This window comes from Sus scrofa, chromosome 14, assembly GCF_054392235.1.
Source record: "Sus scrofa isolate SSC_HxYL_T2T_F1_AM1 chromosome 14, Sscrofa_HxYL_maternal_Yorkshire_Landrace_v2.0, whole genome shotgun sequence".
Taxonomy (NCBI): Eukaryota; Metazoa; Chordata; class Mammalia; order Artiodactyla; family Suidae; genus Sus; species Sus scrofa.
Window position 1 is genome coordinate 47,318,827 of NC_139396.1, and position 21,309 is coordinate 47,340,135.

Sequence of the window (21,309 nt, forward strand, 5' to 3'; positions counted from 1 at the left end):
GCATACGGAGGTTCCCAGGCTAGGGGTCCATTCGGAGCTGTAGCCGCTGGCCTACACCACAGCCTCACAACTCGGGATCCGAGCCGCATCTGCGACCTACACCACAGCTCACAGCAACGCCGATCCTTAAGGGAAACCAGCTTTGAGCTTGGCTTTTCCTCAGACTGCGATTTTCATTGCGGGCGATTTTGCTCCTTGGAGCGGGGGAGTGGGGATCATTTGGGAATGCCTGGAGACAGTTTTGGTTGTCACCCTGGGAGCGGGGTAGAACCTGCATTTAATGGAGAGGAGAGGCCAAGATTGCCATTAACCATCCTACAATGTACAGGACAAACCCTACAAAGAACCATCTGCTCCCAATGTCAACAGAGCACAGAGAAACCCCATTCCAGGGCAGGAGGACCGGGAGGATGGGCGCGGGAGCAGGGGCCAGCCTGAATACACTAGTCAAGTTTGGAACCTCAGAGCGCCCACCTCTGACTTCTCTTTTAAAAACCTCTCTGTGGTCACGCTCCCGCCCTCTGGCATCTCTGAGGGAGGGCTTCCGGATCGGAACCGGAAGTTCCGTTCGGCTTTGCGGCTGGCCAGCCCAATAGGGACGCTCGTTGGGCGGGCCGAGGCGGCCGGCGGGGCAAGTCTCGCGAGAAGGGCGGTGGCGGCGGCAGAACCCGGCTGGGACATCGGGCTGGCGGTTCGCTAGTGGGTGCATGGAGGCTGCCGGGGGCGAGCGGGCGCCGCTGCTGGGCGCACGGCGTGCGGCGTTCGAGGGCCGGCGCGCGGCGTGCGCTGCCGTGCTGCTGACGGAGCTGCTGGAGCGCGCCGCCTTCTACGGCATCACGGCCAACCTAGTGCTGTTCCTTAACGGCACGCCGTTCGACTGGGAGGGTGCGCAGGCCAGCCAGGCGCTGCTGCTCTTCATGGGCCTCACCTATCTGGTGTCGCCATTCGGCGGCTGGCTGGCTGATGCGCGGCTCGGCCGGGCGCGCGCCATCCTGCTCAGCCTGGCACTCTACCTGCTTGGCATGCTGGCCTTCCCGTTGCTGGCCGCACCCTCGACCCGCACGGCGCTCTGCGGGGTCCCCGGCCCTGCGCGCGTCCGCAACTGCTCTGCGCCGCCATGTCCCGACGCCCCCCCTCGCTACTGCGCGCCCGCCGCTCTGTCAGCGCTGGCGCTCGTGGGCCTCGGCGTGGGCGCTGTCAAGGCCAACATCACTCCCTTTGGCGCCGACCAGGTGAGGCCCTAGCAGGTGCGGGGCGGGGTCGCCCCGGAAACGCAAACACTCCGGGGAAAGTGTGCGGCGGGCTCTGGCGAGGGGGCCTGCAAAGCGAGGTAACTTCCTTCCTGCGGAGGAGCCTTTGGAGTTGAGGGACTGGGCGTCCGCAAGTGCAAAGGCCCTGGGGCCGGGAAGAGAGGGACTCCCATGTTGTTGTCAAAGCATCTACAATGGCAGTCGTGTTGCAATCAATAATACAGATGTGTCAAGTCAACACGTATTGTACACCTCAAACTTATGTGACAAGTATACTTAAAAACAGGAGTTCCCGTCGTGGCGCAGCGGAAACAAATCTGACTGGGAACCATGAGGTTGCAGGTTTGATCCCTGGCCTCGCTCAGCGGGTCAAGGATCAGGAGTTGCTGTGGCTGTGGTGTAGGCCAGCGGCTACAGCTCTGATTAGACCCCTAGCCTGGGAACATGCATATGCCGTGGGTGCGGCCCTAAAAAGACAAACAAAAAACAGGTGGGAACTGAGGGGCAGAAAGGGGCTGCATGATGTGAGGTTATGTGAGTTTGAGGTCTGTTTTGAATGTAGTAGGAAGCCTTTATGGGGTTTGAGCAGTGGGGGTAATATGATCCTATTTCTGTTTCTAAAAGATTAAGCAGCTGTATCAGGGACCTGGCAGCTGTGGCCTGCCAGCCAAATCTGGTCTACTTCCTGTTTTTGGAGGGCCAGCAAGCTAAGAATAAGACTGGTTTTTATGGTTGGAAGAAAGTAAATGGTTCAGATGGTTGGAGAAAAGTGAATATTTTTGTGACAAATGACAATCTTAGGAAACTCAGATTTCATCGTTCATGAATAAAGCTTTGTTGGAACACAGCCCTGCACATTCCTGGTCACCTCTCGGCTATGCTATGCCATGCATGCTTTCATAGTATAATAGCAGAATTGAGTAGTTGTGACAAGACTGTCACTTAAAATTGAAAACCACCTTCACAGAAAAAGTTTGGGGACTATGGGTGGTGCTGTCAGCAGGTGTATCAGATCGGAGTCTGTTGCACTGGCCAGCTGAGAGATTAGAGATTGGGACTAGGATGGGGGCAGTGGACATAGAGTGAAATGGTGGGTTTAGGATGAGTTATGGAGGTACAGGGGGCTTTGCCCTAAATAGCTATTTGATAGAGCACATTTTTGGAGGGCTTACCATGCATCCAGGCTCCTACTTTGTCAGTTCACAGGGCTCCTCTGCTGTCACTGTGCCCATTTTACAGATGAGGGAATGGAGGCTTGAGAGGTTAAATCATTTGCCCAGAGTTACAGAGCTATTGCATGACTGAGCCAGGATGCAAGAACCTGACCTTTGAATCTGAGCTTTAATCATATCTGTGTAAGCCTATTACAGTAAGGTGACACCTTATAATGATGTTGGAAATAATAGTTGCCCAATGTCCTGAATTCTTAACATCTTCCTCTACATTGTGGAATGTGCTTTTCATACTTGAGTTGATTTTGAACCTCAGGTGAATCATATCCATGTTTTAAAATGAGGAAGTAGAGGTGCAAAAAGAGATTTATTTTGTTCTCCTGTAGGAGTGTGTCATGCTAGGGTTTGGGTCCAGGTCTGATGTAATGGGTACCTGAACTGAGATGGGTGTACCCTAGGGTGCCTTCAGCTCATGGACCAACTATGAAGGCACTGGACTGAGAGTACAGTTCTCCATCTTTAAAGACCAGGCCGCAGGACTGAGGTGCACCCTGGGTGTTGAGGTCAGTGGGTTAAGTGCTCCTCCTAGGCTGTCTTTTTTTTTTTTTTTTTTTTGGATTCGTCCACAGCATGTGAAAGTTCCTGGGGCAGGGATCGAACCCACCACAGTAGTGACAACTCTAGATCCTTAACCCACTAGGCCACTAGGGAACTCTTCTTCCTAGGCTGTCTTATCTAAACCTGGCAACAATTTCTATCCCCTCATTGTCCCTGTTTTACAGTAAATAGGTTTAGAGGGTTTGACCTGCCTAAGATGATAGCAAGTGAGTAGGGGAGCTGAGTTTGGGAAAGTCTGACTTAAAAGTTAATGCTCTCTAGTGTGTAATAGACAAGTGATTAATTAATACTCCTTAATAGACAAGTGATCATGTGGAGGTTATCTAGAATGCACGATAGAACTTATACCCTCTTGATGTGTAATTAGATGTGAACATTAAAACGAGATGGGGGAGTTCCCGTTGTGGCTCAGTGGAAACAAATCCTACTGGGAACCATGAGGTTGCGGGTTCAATCCCTGCCCCTGCTCAGTGGGTTAAGGATCTGGCATTGCCATGAGCTGTGGCATAGGTTGCAGATGTGGCTCAGATCTGGCATTGTTGTGGCTGTGGCTTAGGCTGGCACCTATGGCTCTGATTAGACCCCTAGCCTGGGAACCTCCATATGCTGCGAGTGCGGCCCTCAAAAGACAAAAAAAAAAAAAAAGAAAGAAAAAAGAAAAAGAAAACGAGATGGGCTCTTCTGCAAGAGAATTGGCCTCATCTCTTCTAATGGGGACACTAGGGTGGAGAAAGGAGGACCACTCCAGATTCAAAGCTGTCAGAGAAATTTGACAACCAAATGTAACAAGTGCTTTGTGATTAGAGCCCAGCTTCTTTAAAAACCATTTCTCAGAACAACTGGGATAATTTGATTTTTTTTTTCTGTTTTTTCGTTTTCCCTTCCTTTTTTTAACCACTGCACCTGGGGCCTATGGAAGTTCCCAGGCTAGAGGTTGAATCAGACCTGTTGCTGCCAACCACAGCAACACTGGCTCTGACTTGCATCTGTTACCTACACCATAGCTCGCAGCAACACTGGGTCCTTAACCCACTGAACAAGGCCAGGGACTGAACCCACATCCTCATAGAGACTATGCTGGGTTCTTAACCCTCTGAGCCACAGTGAAACTCTGGTAATTTGATCATAAACTACATATTAGGTAAAGTGGCACTGAAGTTAATTTTCTTAGATGTGATGATTGTTTGTGGTCATGTAGAAGAATGGCCTTATTTTAGGAGATTCACAGTGAAATCTTTGGGGTAAAATGTCATGATGCTGCAACTTTTTTTTTTTTTTTTTTTTGCATTTTTCCTTTTTAGGGCCACACCCACGGCATATGGAGAATCCCAGGCTAGAGGTCCAATCAGAGCTGTAGCTGCCAGCCTGCACCAGATCTGAGCCATGTCTGCGACCTACAACACAGCTCATGGCAACGCCGGATCCTTAACCCACTGAGCAAGGCCAGGGATCGAACCCACAACCTCGTGGTTTCTAGTCGGATTTGTTTCTGCTGTGCCCACCACTACGGAAACTCCTGCAACTTATTTTTAAATGGTTAGGCCTAAAAGAATATTTCATATATATGTAGAAAAAAAACTGAGGATGTAAATGAAGGCTGTAGAACTGTGTGCTTTACTGTTTCAACTTTCTCTGTCTTTAAGATTGTTTTAAAATAACAAATTTGGAAGGAGTTCTCTGGTGGTACAGCAGGTTGGAGATCTGGCGTTGTCACTTCTGTGATTTGGGGTCTATTCCTGGCCAGAGAACTTTTTTTTTTTTTTTGGTCTTTTTAGGGTCACACCATGGTATATGGAGGTTCCCAGTCTTGGGGTTGAGTTGGAGCTGCAGCCGCAGGCCTGCACCACAGCCACAGCAATGCCAGATCCAAGCTGCGTCGTGACCCACCCCACACCTCACTGGATCCTTAACCCACTGAGCAAAGCCAGGGATCAAACGTGCATCCTCATGGATGCTAGTCAGGTTTGTTTATGCTGAGCCACGATACCAACTCCTGACCAGGGAACTTCTGTGTGCCATGGGCGAGCGCCCCACTCCCCAAAAAGATGTCCATCAGTGGATGCATGGATAAGCACATGTGCTCTCCATATAGTGGACCATCCTTCAGCAGTAAAAAGGAGTGAAGTACCATATTTGCTGCAATATGGATGAACCTTGAAAACATCCTGCTGACTGAAAAATGCCAGGCGTGAAACACCAAATATCATATGATTCCATTTACATGAAATGTCCAGAATTCGTAGATCTGTTAAGACTAGATTATTGGTTCAGGGGTCGGGGGTCAGGAGATGGGGGAAGGGAAGCTGGTGTGATGAAAATGTGGAAACAGTGGTGACGGTTGTACATCTGTGGGTAGCCCAAACACCACTGGGTTGTACATTTCAAAGGAGTGAATTTTTTGGTATAAGAATTGTATCTCACTGGGAAAAATATTTTAGAAGGGAAATGTTAGGCCAGGGTGCTTGCTCTGTGCCAGGTGCCACTGGTGTTTGAGGGGGATTTCAGAGGCAGCCCCCAGGGGTGCCGGGTGCAGGAACTTGATGCTCTGAGCCCGAGGTCTGGGCATGAGGCCTGATGGCCTGTTCTTTTGGTATCTCCTGGTCCTTCTGAGTTTGATGATATCTGTTTGTGTTTTTAAGGAATTTTTTAAATTGAAGTATAGTTATTTTTTAATTGAAGTATAGTATTTTCCAATGTTAGTTTCAGATGAACAGCCAAGTGATTCAGTTACACTTGGCTGTAGGTTCTTTTTCAGATTCTTTTCCATTGTAGATTATTACAGTGTATTGAGGATAATTCCCTGTGCTAGACAGTAGGTCTTACTGTTTACCTACTTCATATATAGTGGTGTGTATCTGTTAATCCCAAACTGCTGATTTATTACCCGCCTCTTTCCCCTTTGGTAACCATAAGTTTGTTTTCTATGTCTATAACTTCACTTGTATAATTTTTTAGATTCCACATGTAAGCGATGTATTTGTCCTTATCTGACTTACTTCACGTAGTGTGATAATCAGTAGTGCATCCATATTGCTGCAGATGGCATTGTTTCACTCTTTTTTATGACTGAGTAACATTTTTAAGGTACTTTTTATGCTTTTCTCTCACTCATGCCTGTCTGTGATACAAGACTTCTAGGAAACAGTCTGGGTAAGAGGTGAATGGGGTCAGGCCATGCAGCTCTGAAGAGGCCTCAGCTGACCTTTGAAAGAAAGCGTACACCAAAGATTACGAGGGTGATGTGTTTTGATGTAAATCATGTCGGCCCCATCTTTCCCCCCAGGGCTTAACCTTTCTCAAAGGTCACAGTCTTTCTAAATGGATGCAACTCCTATTTGAAAGAGCAAACTGAAAGAGGAACTTAGGCTACAAAGAGAGTAAAGATACATTTTTTTTTTTTCTGGAAGAAAAAAGGTCACGCTCCTGCATTTTAAGGAATTTTTTACTAACTGACTTACGCCACAGGGTTCTGTTCCTTTAGTTGTACCTCTGAATTGACGGCAGCTGTGTCTTCTGACTGGTCACGTGATAGTCTTGTTTACCCTTGGCTGAGTAGGGCACCAGGCCAGCGCACAGTGGTGAGGTAATGTGACTGACGTGAAGGGAGGTGCCAGTCCAGGGTACGGAGGCATATGATCTACAGTTTATAGGAGCCAGCTTCCTATTTGTTCCAAAAAATGACTGGTAGGTGGTTATTTAGGGCCTTAGTAATAGGCTAAGGTTTCTAAAGTAATTATGGCGAATTACACTTAGAAGTTCAAGGAAGTTGACTGCCAATCTGCCAGGAATTGTGTAGTGCACTGTGGACGATGGGAAGGGCCGTAATATACCTCAGTTGTCTGAGGTTATTTTATTTATTTGTTTTTTTTGTCTTCCCCCCCCCCCCCCCCGCGCCTTTTTCTACGGCCGCTCCTGCGGCATATGGAGGTTCTCAGGCTAGGGGGCTAATCGGAGCTGTAGCCGCTGGCCTACACCAGAGCCACAGCAACATGGGATCCAAGGCGCATCTGCCACCTACACTACAGCTCAGGGCAACGCCGGATCCTTAACCCACTGAGCAAGGCCAGGGATTGAACCCACAACCTCATGGTTCCTAGTCAGATTCGTTAACCACTGAGCCACGATGGGAACTCCTCTGTGGTAATTTTAGATACTGTGTTTACTGGCTGTTTTTAGGGCTGCACCTGAAGCATATGGAAGTTCCCAGGCTAGGGATTGAATTGGAGCTGCTGCTGCTGGCCTATGCCATAGCCACAGCAATGCCAGATCCTTTAACCCACTGAATAAGGCCAGGGATTGAACCCGCATCCTCATGGGTACTAGTTTGATTCGTTACTGCTGAGCCACACTGGGATCTCCCTCTTCCCTTTTAAGCTTGCTCTCCCCCATTACTTCTTTTTATATCTTTAGTTATATATATTTTCTGTGTAACCATTCATCTGCTTACAGTTTTTTCTTCTCTCTGGTCTATTTCCAGGATAGCGTGAATATTTGAGTCCGTTTTAGTAACATTTAAACGCATTGTGTCCTCATGAAGAGCTGTCTGTCTTAGAAATAGAGATGTAGGACGTGCTCCATACACATCGTTGATTCAGTAGTTGTGCCAGCATTTGGCTCTGGGCCTCTGCTCTTCCCTGACATGGGTGGAAGGAAGTCAAGTTTAAGTTCCCTAGAAGGTGTGTTTTTTTTAAAAATTCAGATTTTCAGTCTGAGACGGTGGTTACCAGATCATTACTCCAGGCATATTACTTGTCATCACAATAGCCATGTTTAATCATTTTCAGTTGAATCTTTTTTGGAGGGTGCACAATTTCGACTGTATATTTACACCTGTACTTTAATCTTAAAAAGTAGAGGTTAAAGTGTCATATCCCATAATACGACTGCTAAGAAGATAAGTGTCTCGTAATTGGTTGTTTGGTCCTCCATTGAAAAACCTCCTTTGTTTCTTAGAAGAGGGGATTGCTATGTGGATCAGAGTTCAGATCTTTGTTACTGGAACAAATTGTCCAACCTCTTCATAACCTGTCACTCGAGGAGAGAACAAAAGTTCCAAGGCAGCAACTCCTGAGAGTCTTTGTTCTCTAACCAGGCGGTTCCCCAGGAGGAAGTCCACAGGCCTTATGTGGAGAGGCTCTCTAGCATTTGGGGGATTTAAGCGTAGTTAAGAGCAACACTACCTGTACTCTGTAGTAAATAAAAGTGTAAGGTACATTTTTTTTTTTTTTTTTTTTTTTTTTTGGTCAGAGTTGCCTTGAATATAGCTGTAAATGACATCTTGATTGTGCTCTGTTTCTTTTTTTATTTTTTTTGCTTTTTAGGGCCCCACCCATGGCATATGCAGATTCCCAGGCTAGGGGTCCAATGAGAGCTACAGCTGCTGGCCTTAACGCCACAGCAACCTCAGATCCAAGCTGCATTTGTGACCTGTGCTACAGCTCGTGGCAATGCTGGATCCTTAACCCACTGAGTGGAGGCCAGGGGTAGAACCTGCAACCTCATGGTTCCTAGTTGGATTCATTTCCACTGCGCCACAACAGGAAATCCAAGTGCTGAGTTTTTTTGGGTTTTTTTTTTTTTTTGTCTTTTTGCCTTTTCTTGAGCTGCTCCTGCGGCATATGGAGGTTCCCAGGCTAGGGGTCGAATCGGAGCTGTAGCCGCTGGCCTGCACTGGAGCCACAGCAAGGCAGGATCCGAGCCGCGTCTGCAACCTACACCACAGCTCACAGCAACACCAGATCCTTAACCCACTGAGCAAGGCCAGGGATTGAACCCACAACCTCATGGTTCCTAGTCAGGTTCGTTAACCACTGCACTACGACGGGAACTCCCATGTGCTGAGTTTTTTAAAGTCTGTGATGACAGAAGTAATTGAAATAAAAATATAGCTTGTAATGTATAAAAACATCACAAATGTTTCTCATCCTCAAGGATGATCACATTTTTAAGCCCTTTCCTTCCTGTTATTTTAGGTTAAAGACCGAGGTCCAGAAGCTGCGAGAAGATTTTTTAACTGGTTTTATTGGAGCATTAACCTGGGAGCAATTGTCTCGCTGGGAGGCATCGCCTACATTCAGCAGAACGTCAGCTTTGTCACTGGCTACGTCATCCCTACTGTGTGTATCGGCGTCGCTTTCATGGTCTTCCTCTGCGGCCAGACCTTCTTCATCACTAAACCTCCCGATGGCAGTGCCTTCACCGACATGTTCAAGATCCTGCTGTATTCGTGCCGTCCCCAAAAACGAGTCAGAGAACACAGTCCTAGTGGGTGAGTGTGTTATTCACATCACAGGCTGTTTCACTGGTACTTGGCAACCACCAGAGATAGAGTGCTGGCTTGTGCCTATCCTGTGCTTACTATGTGTGGGGTTGGGGGGAGCACTGGACTAAGGTGTCAATGTCTCTCGGCAGCCCCAGGAGCCGGGTGTGCCAATGCCGTCTCCATCCTAAAGATGACCACAGCCTCACTCCCGAGTTTGTGCTTCTAATTTCTAACCTGCTCATTGCCTTCCTGTCACTGCTGCTGAGATGAAGGCTCGCCACTGCTTAGTTTTTTTTAATTTTGTCCCCTCCCCCCCGCCAATCCTGGGCCTTGCCCCAGGCATGTGGAAGTTCCCAGGCCAGGGATCAGTCCCACACCACAGAGTGACCTGAGCTGCTGCAGTGACAGCACCAGATCCCCAGCCCACTGCACCACAAGGAAACTCCCCAGCTGCTTGTTGTGTGATGATGATCAAGGCAGAAATTTACTGGGAGCATTGAAGATAGTATGACACTCCTTATTTTGCTTTGACAGTCATTTGAGTGAAAAATGCAAGCAGTTGCTTACTTTGTAGGTGCCTCTCTGTGCTCTTTAAGCAGTAAGCTGCTGCCTCTCACTTGGGACTAACAGCCGAGCAGGTCAGCGCCAGCCCATCATCCAGCAGTCACATCAGCCGCTCTCTGACAGGAGGACATGCTAGCAGAGTTGTGAGATGCAGGTAGGGAACTCCCAGCATCCCATGTGCGGGGGACTTCTCAGTTTTAGTGCTGTATGCCACAAGCTGGGGTTTTAAAGCTGAAAGTCCCAGGTCCCGGGGAAGTCCTGGGCAAACTAGATGCAGATTAATAAAGACAAATCTGGAACTTAGCTCAAGAAGAGACCTCAGGGTTTTTTGGTCATTACTTACTCAAGTAGGACTTAATATGTAGCTGTACACTTCTGGGAATTCTTTTTTTGTCTTTTTTTTTTTTTTTTTGCTATTTCTTGGGCCGCTCCCGCGGCATATGGAGGTTCCCAGGCTAGGGGTCGAAACGGAGCTGTAGCCACCGGCCTATGCCAGACCACAGCAACGCAGGATCCGAGCCGCGTCTGCAACCTACACCACAGCTCACGGCAACGCCGGATCATTAACCCACTGAGCAAGCACAGGGACCGAACCCGCAACCTCATGGTTCCTAGTCAGATTCGTTAACCACTGCGCCACGACGGGAACTCCCCCACTTCTGGGAATTCTGACAGATTTATTCCATCGTGTGACCATAGTGCAGTGGGGAGTCAGCATATGTCCATCATCCCAGAAAAGTTGTGGGCCCTTTGGAGTCCAGCTTCTCAGGGAGTATTTGGATCCAGGCCTCCCTGAGCTAGACGCTGACAGCCACGTGAGGCCTCTTGCCTCAGCGAGGACAGCTCCAGTCGCAGAACTATTTGCAAGCTGACCCCTCATCTATCTGCCTCCTTGTGGCTTGTCTGCATGTGTCTTAATTATGTCCTTGGAGCCTTAATGGATGTCTGTGTTTCCCCCACGTGGTAGATTTGAAGCTGTATCAAAACAGCTCTTTCAGCCCTACCCCTTGGCTCCAGGCTAAACATCTCTGGTTTCTTCAGCTGTCCCTGTGTGGAATTCTAGCTGATCTCCTAACTGTCCTGGTGACCTCCTAGAATTCTGGTGGGTCTGGGTGGCATTCAGATTCATAATTTAGAACTGAAAATGGTGGGCTAAAGGATTTTTAAAAATTGAAGCCTTGTTGCCTCAGCAGCAGGCACCAGTTCTTTGCCAGGGCTTCATTTTAATTAGGCAAAATCAGGGTTTCAGATCCTAGGTGTTTATCCTATAGATTGAATACCCGTTAGCAAAATACACTGTTAAAGTTTCAGTGTGTCTTTCTGGGTGGTGCCTGGTAGACACCTCTGCAGGAGGACACCACGGCTTTGTGGATAAGTGGCAGGATGAAGACAGTTGGGACTTAGGAATCTGGTTTCCCTTTAGGCTTGTTTTTGGAAGTCTTTGGGGGCACAATTTAAGAAGGACCAGCTTGCAAAAAAGTTGCTGGTCTAGCGAATTCTCAAATTGCTTTCCTTATGCGTAAGATTGGGGCTGTGTGACCTTGGGCAGGTTAATGGCCTTGCAAAGCCTTCTTTTCCTTTTCATGCAGCCTTCTCATAGGATCATTGTGAGGCCTCAGTAAGAGCCCAGGTAATGTAACTCACTGATGAGGATGCTTTTGCAGAAAGTCAGCTCCAGAAGCGTAAGGGAGCAGAGCATCACTCGGTGTTCCCTTATTTATGGCAGTGATTTCATCAAGCCTAGTCCCAGTTTCTGTCTGGTCTAGGTTGATCTGTGTTTTGAAGATGATTTTACGCTGACTTTAGATATGAAATCCATGTGTAATCTGTTCAGTTCATCAGAGTGAGTGGAAATAGTTTGAAACCCTTTTTGAGATATTTAGCTCTTTGAGTGGAGAATGTGAGAACTGATGGCCCCTCCTCCCAGGAGAAGGTACACACCTGTGCACACAGCCTCTGCAGACAGTCTGGGAGCCCAGGCTCCTGGGGCTGAAGCGCATCAACCTACCAGGTGCCTGTCTGTGTGCTTTGTCATTTGTGACCGTGGCTCCATGTTGGACCCTTGTATGTTGCAGAATAATACACTAACGATATGTGTGAGCTAGAAAAAGTTTTAGATGTGTATTGCCTTAGTTTTAAATATATTGTAATGATATGAAACATAAGCAATATAGCCAGCAACCCCTGCACATGATTCTGTGTGTGAAATGAGTTTGTTATTTGACATTTGAATGTATTAGAGAAACATGGGTGGTATGTTGTAGTAAATCCCTGATGGAGTTTGTATTTGGTGTACAGGGGCTTTACATTTAATTTTTGCTCAAAAAAAATAAAAATGAAAAAGGATAAGCTGTGAATGTTTTCAAATTAAATTATGAAGATTACTTTGAAATTCACTGTTTCACTTTGAGTGTGTTTTTCTGATTATTTTCCCCCGCTATACTCAGCTACATAAGGATAGGAAATGCTTTTTTTTTTTTTTTTTACTTCTTTGTGTATCCTCAGTGCCCAGTTAGAACAGAAGTAGGCATGTAGTAGGTACTCAGTGTTTGTTAAATGGAATTTAGTTTTTCTGTCCAACATTTGGCTAAAATATTAAGTTATAGTTTTTATCTTTTTGGTTTTCCTTACTCTGAAAGGACAGATTTAAAGTGTCAGTGTTACAAGACAAAAATTACGATAGTGGCAACTCAGTAAAATGGGACAGGAGTCTGTGAACTAGAAAACAGACAACTACCATTTGTATCCAAGTCCCAGAACTGGAAGCATTCTTAATGGTAATTAATTATCTTCTGGTATTTCTGGCTTTAGAGAATGGTGTGTAATTAAAACTTTTTTTTTTTTTTTTTCCTTTTGTATTTTACCCCTAAGACCCTAGGAGCATGCTTCTCCTTCAGGGTGTTTTGGGCTAGGAAAGATTTTGAAGTTACTCTCTGGGATCTGTTCTTTTTTATAAGCAGTGAAACAGGCCCCGAGTAAGCGAGAGGGCAAAGCTGTCAGTACAGAAACCAGGACCAGAGTTCCTGAGCCAGGACCTTTAGGCCTGAGCCTGAGGGATGCCTGAGGGTGGGAACAGAGGGAGAGGAGGTGTCCTTCAGTGGTCAGCGCCTCAGGCTTTATAGCCAGGACTGTCTGGGGTCAAATCCCTGCCCCAGCTCTCTGGCTTTATTACCTTGGGCACTTCCTTACCCCCTCTGTGCCCTGATTTCCTCCTCCTTGCAGGGGGCTAGTGTGAGTGCCTTACAGGGTTGAGGGAGAGCACATGCTGTTACCTGTCCCCAGGTAACATCTAGTTATCATCATCACCAGGAGTATTGCCTCTTCCCCTCTTGGTTCTTTCCCTCCCAGTCACACTGCAATAAAACCAGCTCGGATTTGTCACCAAGTTGTGTTGGTTGTCAAGTCTTGACATTTGAGAAGTTACCTAATTTAAAATCCAAACAATCCAACACAGTATTTTTTTCCAGTGCCAATCCAGTGATGTAGCTGATGTAGTTGTCACCAGCCTCAGAGGAGGCGTCAGGGTTTCCTCAGCACAGCGGGGCTGGTGGCCAGTGTGACAGCTAGGGGTGAGGTCAGCCACCTTTCAGATGGCGACCTGTGGTCCTACCCATCTTTCGCCTGGAACAAACAGTGGTAGCCACAGCCGGGCTCTGATTGGACGTCCTTCAGCAGCGCCTTCCTCCTGCCTTCCGGGCTTGGGGAACATCTGGGTGGCTCTGCTGGGTGGGTGCAGTTCGTAGGTAATTGGATGAAGTTTAAGCAGATTAAGTACTGCAAACTGGTTTCCTACCTCCAAACATAATTTGTTACCAAATAACGGATTTCTGGGGGTTGAAGAAAACTAATTCCTTCATTTTGTCTCCCAAAGTGAAGGCATTGGAGTCTTTCAGCAATCTTCTAAAAACAGTCTGTTTGATTCATGTAAGATGTCTCGAGGAGGGCCATTCCCAGAAGATAAAGTGGAAGATGTGAAAGCTCTTGTCAAGATTGTCCCAGTTTTCTTGGCTTTGATACCTTACTGGACAGTGTATTTTCAAGTGAGTGGTGACACACAGGTTTCATTTCCTCTCTCTCCCCACAAACGTGACCCCAGCACTCGTTTTGACTGTCACTGCCGTGCACAGAGTTCCCTGCTTTCTTTTCCATGAATCTCAAGGATCTTGGAATCTTGTCTTTAGTCGCGGACTCATTTTGCTGATGTAAATGTTTTGAGAACCTTTTAAAAAACAAAGCTAAGAAGGGGGATGCTTCTGATTTTCCAGGCCCCGCCTTTTAATTTGGTTTCTCATGGGGATAAGCGTTACTTCTTTTTCAAATTTGATCTCCGGAGGACTTTTATGGTGACCAAGTAATTGACCCACCTGTTTCCAAACGTGACCATTGCAAGTCTCATCTCATCACCGAGTGGTCTGGGGGAGGGGCGACAGGCTGCAGGTGTGTGACAGCTGCGCTCATGTAACGACACTGCTTTTTACACCCAGATGCAGACCACGTATGTTTTACAGAGTCTTCATTTGAAGATTCCAGAAATTTCCAGCGTTACTACCAATCCTCATACGGTGAGAAGGGTTGAACTGAATTTTAGATTTGTTGTTGTGGGTTTACATAACAAATGGATTCCTTGTACCAATTGCAGATCCTCGGTGAATGATAGCAGTTGGCTTGAACTAAAAACATGCCTAGGGAGTTCCCGATGTGGCACAGTGGTTAACGAATCTGACTAGGAACCATGAGGTTGTGGGTTCGTTCCCTGGCCTTGCTCAGTGGGTTAAGGATCTGGGCCTTGCTGTGAGCTGTGGTGTAGGTTGCAAACGCGGCTTGGATCCCATGTTGCTGTGGCTCTGGCATAGGCCGGTGGCTGTGGCTCCAATTCGACCCCTAGCCTGGGAACCTCCATATGCCGCGAGAACGGCCCAAGAAATGGCAAAAAGACAAATAATAATAATAACATGCCTAATGAAATGGAATTTTTACTTCTTTCAGAGACTATTTTTCCATTGATTATGTCATTCACTAGATTAAGTTGACTACTGTCAATGAAACATTAATATTTCACTGGATTCCTGCCCCTGCAAGAAAGCACAGAAAAACAGATGCACATCCCTTTAGAAATGAAAGTCTTGGAGTTCCTGTTGTGGCTCAGTGGTTAACGAACCCATCTGGTGTACAGGTGTACTGGTGGTCGATCCCTAGCCTCCCTCAGTGGGTTACAGATCTGGCGTTGCTGTGAACTGTGGCGTAGGTCACAGATGCGGCCCAGATCCTGCGTTGCTGTGGCTCTGGCATAGGCTGGTGGCTACAGCTCTGATTGGACCCCTACCCTGGGAACCTCCATATGCCGCTGGTGCAGCCCTAAAAGACAAAAAGAAAAAAAAAAAGAAAGAAAAAAGAAAGTGTTTTCTCAGTTCCAGTGTCTTGAGACAGACTTTTTTTTCCCTAGGAGGTTATACTGAACTATCCTACAAATAAACTTTTCCCATGTAGATGTTAGTTGTCAAATAGGTGACTGCTGACACTGCAGAAAAGTAAGCATGTGTCTTGTGCGTTTTAAAATTCTAGTTTCCCGCAGCCTGGCTGACGATGTTCGATGCCGTGCTTATCCTCCTGTTAATTCCCTTAAAAGATAAACTGGTTGATCCCATCTTGAGAAGAAATGGCCTGCTCCCTTCATCTTTAAAAAGGATAGCTGTTGGAATGTTCTTTGTGATGTGTTCTGCCTTTGCCGCAGGTAAGAAGCCGTTTTCCTCTCTGCTCAAAAGTGACCCCAGCAGTTGTGGGTAATTGAGAATGTGGTCGTTACACTCTCTGTCACTCAGGAAGCTTGTGTGCTTTAAAAGGGAATGAGTACGGGTTATTTTGATCCTGAGTGTTGTGCATTTTCTAGTTTTTTGTTATATGAAGTTTAAAGGTTTTTTCCTAATGAATTTTTTTTTTTTTTTTAAGAACTGAATATAACCAGTGAAGTACAAAGTGACTTTGGGTTAAATCACAGGAGGCCTGTTGCCTCTTACCCATGTAGATTTTAGACAACTGTTGATTGCTGGATAGGTGAATTTTTATAAATTAAAGGTATTCTGTGATCCTCACAGCTGTGATTTTTTTTTTTTTTCTTTTTTGCCTTTTTCCGGGGCCGCTTCCCGAGGCATATGGAGGTTCCCAGGCTAGGGGTCCAATTGGAACTGTAGCCACCGTCCTACGCCAGAGCCACAGCAACGCAGGATCCGAGCCGCGTCTGCAACCTACACCACAGCTCACAGCAACGCCGGATCCTTAACCCACTGAACAAGGGCAGGGACCGAACCCGCAACCTCATGGTTCCTAGTCGGATTCGTTAACCACTGCGCCACGACGGGAACTCCACAGCTGTGATTCTTAATGTCTGGTCCATCCAGTTGGCTTTATATACTCCAGACTCTTTGCATTTTTATGTAATATTTCACGTGCATTTTCCTGGAGAGAAAGTTTGTTTTTGTTGTTAATCAGATACAGGTTTATAACCAGCCTCCATCCCCTAGAGAGAAAGAAAGTGGTTAAGAACTAACTACTGCCTGAGCACTCCAGCACTCACGAGGGGAATTATCCTTTGGGGGCCTCCATTCTGTTTCCATAATTCTTTGATTCTGAAGTATAAGATCTGCAGTATCTTGTGCTGATAAAGCCGAGGTATTGCTGGCTTTCTTACCTTGCTTTGGAGCCTTTCGTTCATTAATATTTGAAAATTATTGAACCATAAAATAGCTCAGTTATGTAATAAGACGAGAAAAGCTGATATTCCAGAATCGCCATTATGTCATCTCTGTTAGGAGGAATTTAGTGTTAAGCGCTGCTGAGATAGAATTTAATGTTCTCCGATGGTGCCTCATAGCTGCCTTCATGTACTATCACCAGAGTGAACGTACTGCGATAGTACTTAATAGATTTAAAGAAATGAGCCCTCAAGCTTAAGAAATCTATATTGCAGAGCTTGGACTTCTTCGAAGCCAATCACGTCCTCTCTTGATCAAATAAGTCATTAAAAGGAGGTCATATCTGTGGCAGGTTTCTGTTATGTTCCTGCTGTGTGATCGTCCCTCTCCCAGGCTGTGGCACACGGGCAGACCTGTCAGGGCAAAGAGCCGGATTGCAGCAGGGCTCTGAACGCAGGATCAGGGACAGGCAGGCGCCCTAGGGCACAGTGGTGATGCTGGAGGTGGGGCTCGATTTGACCTCAGCACCCCCACTTCTTGGACTGGGGGGCCCCTCTGCCCCTGGACCAGCCACTCACACAGTGCAGAAGGGGGTCCTCATCCTCTCGCTGTGGGAAAGAAGGGGGCCGTAGTTTCCCAGGTATTTTCTAGCAGACTGGGTGTGGCTTCCTTTGCTACCATCTTCTCTCTCTGCTTCACTAAGGGCTGATTGGCCTCTGTGGGCAGCCCTGAGACCCCAGGGCCATTCCTGTGGTTTCTGTGCCTGTTCATGCAGGAAACTCGGGGCAGAGGTCGAGAGTTGGGCAGGCGGTGCTGCCAAGTAAAGGTCCTGGCAGTACCGCAGCTGCAGCTGGGAGCTTGCTCAGCAGGGTTGGGCCATGTTGTGGCCAAGGCTCCTGGGGCGGGTGGCGGTGCCAGCGCTTTGCACTAGTACACCCCAGGCTGCTCTGAATTTTAGCATCTGAATTGACTGCTTAGACATAGAAGGCACCTCCCACGCAGGTGGTGCTTTCTTTGCTCAGTGACCAGATATTGGGAAAGAGCTTCACAGTCATTGGTTCAGAGTTTAAATATCTTGTAACTTGACTTAAGCACAATTAAATCTAATGTAAACAGTGACCAGTGTTTCATGCAGATTCATTTCCAGCTCTAGTGAATATCATCTAATTGGAACATGAATGCACTTTGAAGAGACCTGAAATCATTACAGCAAACCAGAATTTTAATAGAAAAGAGACTGTTTGCCTTTTAGCTCCCTGATTCATCCGTAATAAATCAGGATCCTCCACTGAGGACCATCCTTGCTGGTGATAATTCTTTCCTTCAAGTTTCTCAGATGAGATTCAGGCAGGTCCAAGGGCTTTCTTCCAGTCTGCTTGAGAAAAAAGGAAGTGTGCTATAATTTGATAGATCTCCTCTCCCCTTAAAAAATTGTATGTGTTCTTGGGAGTTCCCATCATGGCGCAGGGCAAACGAATCCCACTAGGAACCATGAGGTTGTGGTTCGATCCCTGGCCTCAACTCAGTAGGTAAAGGATCTGGCGTTGCCGTGAGCTGTGGTGTAGATCAAAGACACGGCTCAGATCCTGCGTTGCTGTGCTGCGGTGTAGGCCGGCAGCCGTAGCTCCAATTTGAACCCTAGCCTGGTTCCACCTCCGTATGCTGTGGGTGCGGCCCTGAAAAGCAAAAAAAAAAAAAAGAAAATTGTATGTGTTCCTAACTTATTACTGTAATAGATGCTTACTGGAGAAAAGGGAACCTTCAAAACATAAGGAAGAAAATAAAAATCAGCTGTAATTTCCCCAGAGATACTTGCTCCTGGGTTGGTGTGTATCTGATCCTGTTCATGTGTCTGTGCATATAAATATATAACACCTTTTCTGATTTTGAAAAAATGAAATCCCTCTTGTGTAAGCAGATTTGAGCCTGCTTAAGAAAAACTAAATGTAACAAAACCATAAGAGTATAGTAAAAAGCTATGCCTGTTATGTATAGGAAAGTTAAAAAAAAAAAAAAATACAGATAAGCCATCTCTCCCTCCCCCTCCACACACAGATTTAAGCATCATATTTCTACACCCAAGGAAATCCTCTGCCTCCATTCTGCAAGTGCACAGGAAAAATTGTGAATGATGTGTGTGTGTGTGTGTATGTGTGTGTGTCACCTGCTTTAAAAAAGAAAAACACTGGAATATCCTTCTGTGTCAAACATTCGTCTGTAGTCCTTTGGGGTGATATTTAGGATTCTCACTTTCACTGTTGTGGTACTTACTGCAGTGACGTTGAAGTCCCTAGAAGTGAAATCAGGCGTTCTTTTCTGACATATGTATCTGACTGGGTGATCATCCATGAAGATGGGTAACTCTGCCCACGACCCCAGGCTGATGGTGCCCATCCACCTGCCCTGCATCTACCCCTTCACTTGGCTGTGCCACAACTGCTCTGTCAGCCACAGCAGTTTTAGGCAGGAGTCCTGCTCCAGCTTTGGGAGAGCATCCTGAAATGGAGGCACGGTCATCTGAGTACCTTTTTGGGGTCAGAGTTTTTATTAGAAAGGAGTTAAGAACCACTGGTCTACAGCAAATTTTTTAAATTGTTATCACAGAGCCAATCCTATGATCATTAAAAATATATAGATAAAAGTGAGAGGAGACCTAAATTCATTCCTAACCCTCCCATCTCCTACAACTGTGTTTATGTCTTCCTAGAATATTTTGTTATAGCTTAATTACTCTTTAAAAAGAACAGAAATAGAACAATAGTTTATAACCTACTTTTGTGTACTTTATATATTCCATTTTCTGTCTCAGTTATAAATTTCAATTATAGGTTTTAACAATGACATAGTGTTCTATTTTGGAATGCACCATCATTTAAAAAACCAGTCCTCCCTTCCTGATAGTTGATGCCAGTTTGCCCTTATTTCACACATTGCTGTGTGCGCCCTTCCAGTCTGTGCATGATACTGGTCTCATGCAAAAGTGCTAGAGCAGAGGGCCGGTGCCGGGTCTGACCTTAATGGCGCCCTTGTCAGTGCTGTGGTTGTTTTCTCTTAATCTTCTCTTAGCCTCAGGCTTATAACATGGTATATCTTGAATGTATATTATCAGTGAGTGATCTTTAAGACTTTTTCCCAAAATGTGTCAGACATTCTCTTCTGTTGTACAGACCATGTGCTGTGCCTAGTTGCCTAGTGCGTTTTTCATGTTGACATGTGTTAGATTGCTAATACTTAAAATTTTATCTCACCTTAGAAATATTTTTCCTTTTTCTTTTAATTTTATTTATGACATCTTGCAAAGTCTTATATACTTCTTCATTTAGGTCCTATATGTTTTATGTTAGGTTTATTCCTAATTACTTTTTAATAGTTTTGGTTTCTCACATCTGAGCTTTTTAGAAATTCTTCGTTTCCAGTGAATTATTTTTATGGAGTTCCCGCTATGGCTCAGCAGGTCAAGGACCTAGTGTTGTCTCCTTGAGAATGCAGGTTCGGTCCCTGGCCTCACTCAGTGGGTTAAGGATTTGCATTGCTGTGGCTGTGGTGTAGGCCAGCAGCTGCAACTCCGATTCAACTCCTAGCCTGGAAACCTCCATGTGCCGCAGGTGTGTCTCAAAAAAGAAAAAAAAAGAATTATTTTTAAATGATCACCATCACCTTCAGATTAAATATTTTCCTTTCTCTTCTTCATGGTACACCGCCCTCTTTCTCCGTATTTGGCAGTGTTGCTATGCTTTCTCGGAAGCTGTTAACCATTTGTGGTAATGGATGCTCTTTTTTTTTTTTATCCCTGACTTCTATGGGAGCATCTCCAGCTGCTCAAGTTCCTGTCACCTCTTAGTTTGAAATATGTATTTGTCACAATATTAAATACCTAACCTTTATTTCAAGTTTACTGAGTTTTTTGGCAGAAGTGGATGTTGAATTTTTTTATATATCTTATTTTGGTTTCCAAGGGGATTATATGCCTCCCCACCCTGACCCCACACCTTTGGCTGCTTACACTTTTTTTGTATTTTAATCTCTGGTATTTAACTGTGCTTGTATTTCTAAAATAAATCCCAGTTTGTTTAAAGGGTGATTCTGATGGTTGGTTGGAATCTGCTGCTGTTTCCTTGAGTCCAGCCACATCATCTCTAGTCTGGTGTCAGGGTTGTACAGCTTCACCACAAGGGTTGGTAAAATTCCCTATTTCTGAAGGCAGGAGGTCTTTCAACAGGATGAAAATTCTCTTTCGGCTCCCAGGAAGTTCCAGGTCTTTGCCTAGAAAATCGTGTGAGTGCATTACCTCTCTGAAAGGAAATATAACTTTCCCACCTTTTTTCTCAACTTTGTAAAATTCTTCTTTTTTCTTGACTCACTTAAGCTTTTTATCTTTTTAATGTCCCTGGTAAATCATTTATTGAGCTTTAGAAGAATTGTTTTATTGTGAAGATAGGAATAGTCTTTTAAATAAATCTGTTGCATTTCCTTCCTCATTTCTAGTTTCATTTATTTATGTGCTCTTTTTTTTCCTTAGGCTTGCGAAAATTACATATTTTATGATTTTTTTTCCGTGGAACTATCTCTTGAATTTATGAATTTGATTATTTCTCTGTTTTCTATATGAGGAGTTAAGACATTAGCCTCTATTACTCTGGGTTTGTTTTGTGATTTTTTTTTTCCTTTTTCCTATCTTTCTCTCTCTCTTTCTCTCCCTCTCCCCTTCCTTCTTCCCTCCCTCCCTTTCTTCCTTCCTTCTGCACTTGTGGAAT

The 21,309-nt window shown here is 45.7% G+C and overlaps 1 protein-coding gene across 7 annotated transcripts in view; it reads left to right on the forward strand.

The window, feature by feature from the left end:
* The first annotated feature begins 640 nt into the window (after positions 1 to 640).
* Positions 641 to 21,309, forward strand: part of SLC15A4 (solute carrier family 15 member 4) — a 32,058-nt gene continuing 11,389 nt past the window's right edge. For 2 of the 7 annotated variants that reach the window (XR_014825645.1, XR_014825646.1), the window contains exons 1-5: positions 661 to 1,232; positions 9,013 to 9,308; positions 13,796 to 13,906; positions 14,351 to 14,428; positions 15,429 to 15,597. Coding sequence is in view for 3 of the 7 variants with exons in the window: in NM_001315736.1 (NP_001302665.1) it covers positions 708 to 1,232; positions 9,013 to 9,308; positions 13,738 to 13,906; positions 14,351 to 14,428; positions 15,429 to 15,597 (1,237 nt within the window). In the remaining 4 variants the exon portion in view is untranslated. 7 annotated transcript variants of the gene reach the window in all.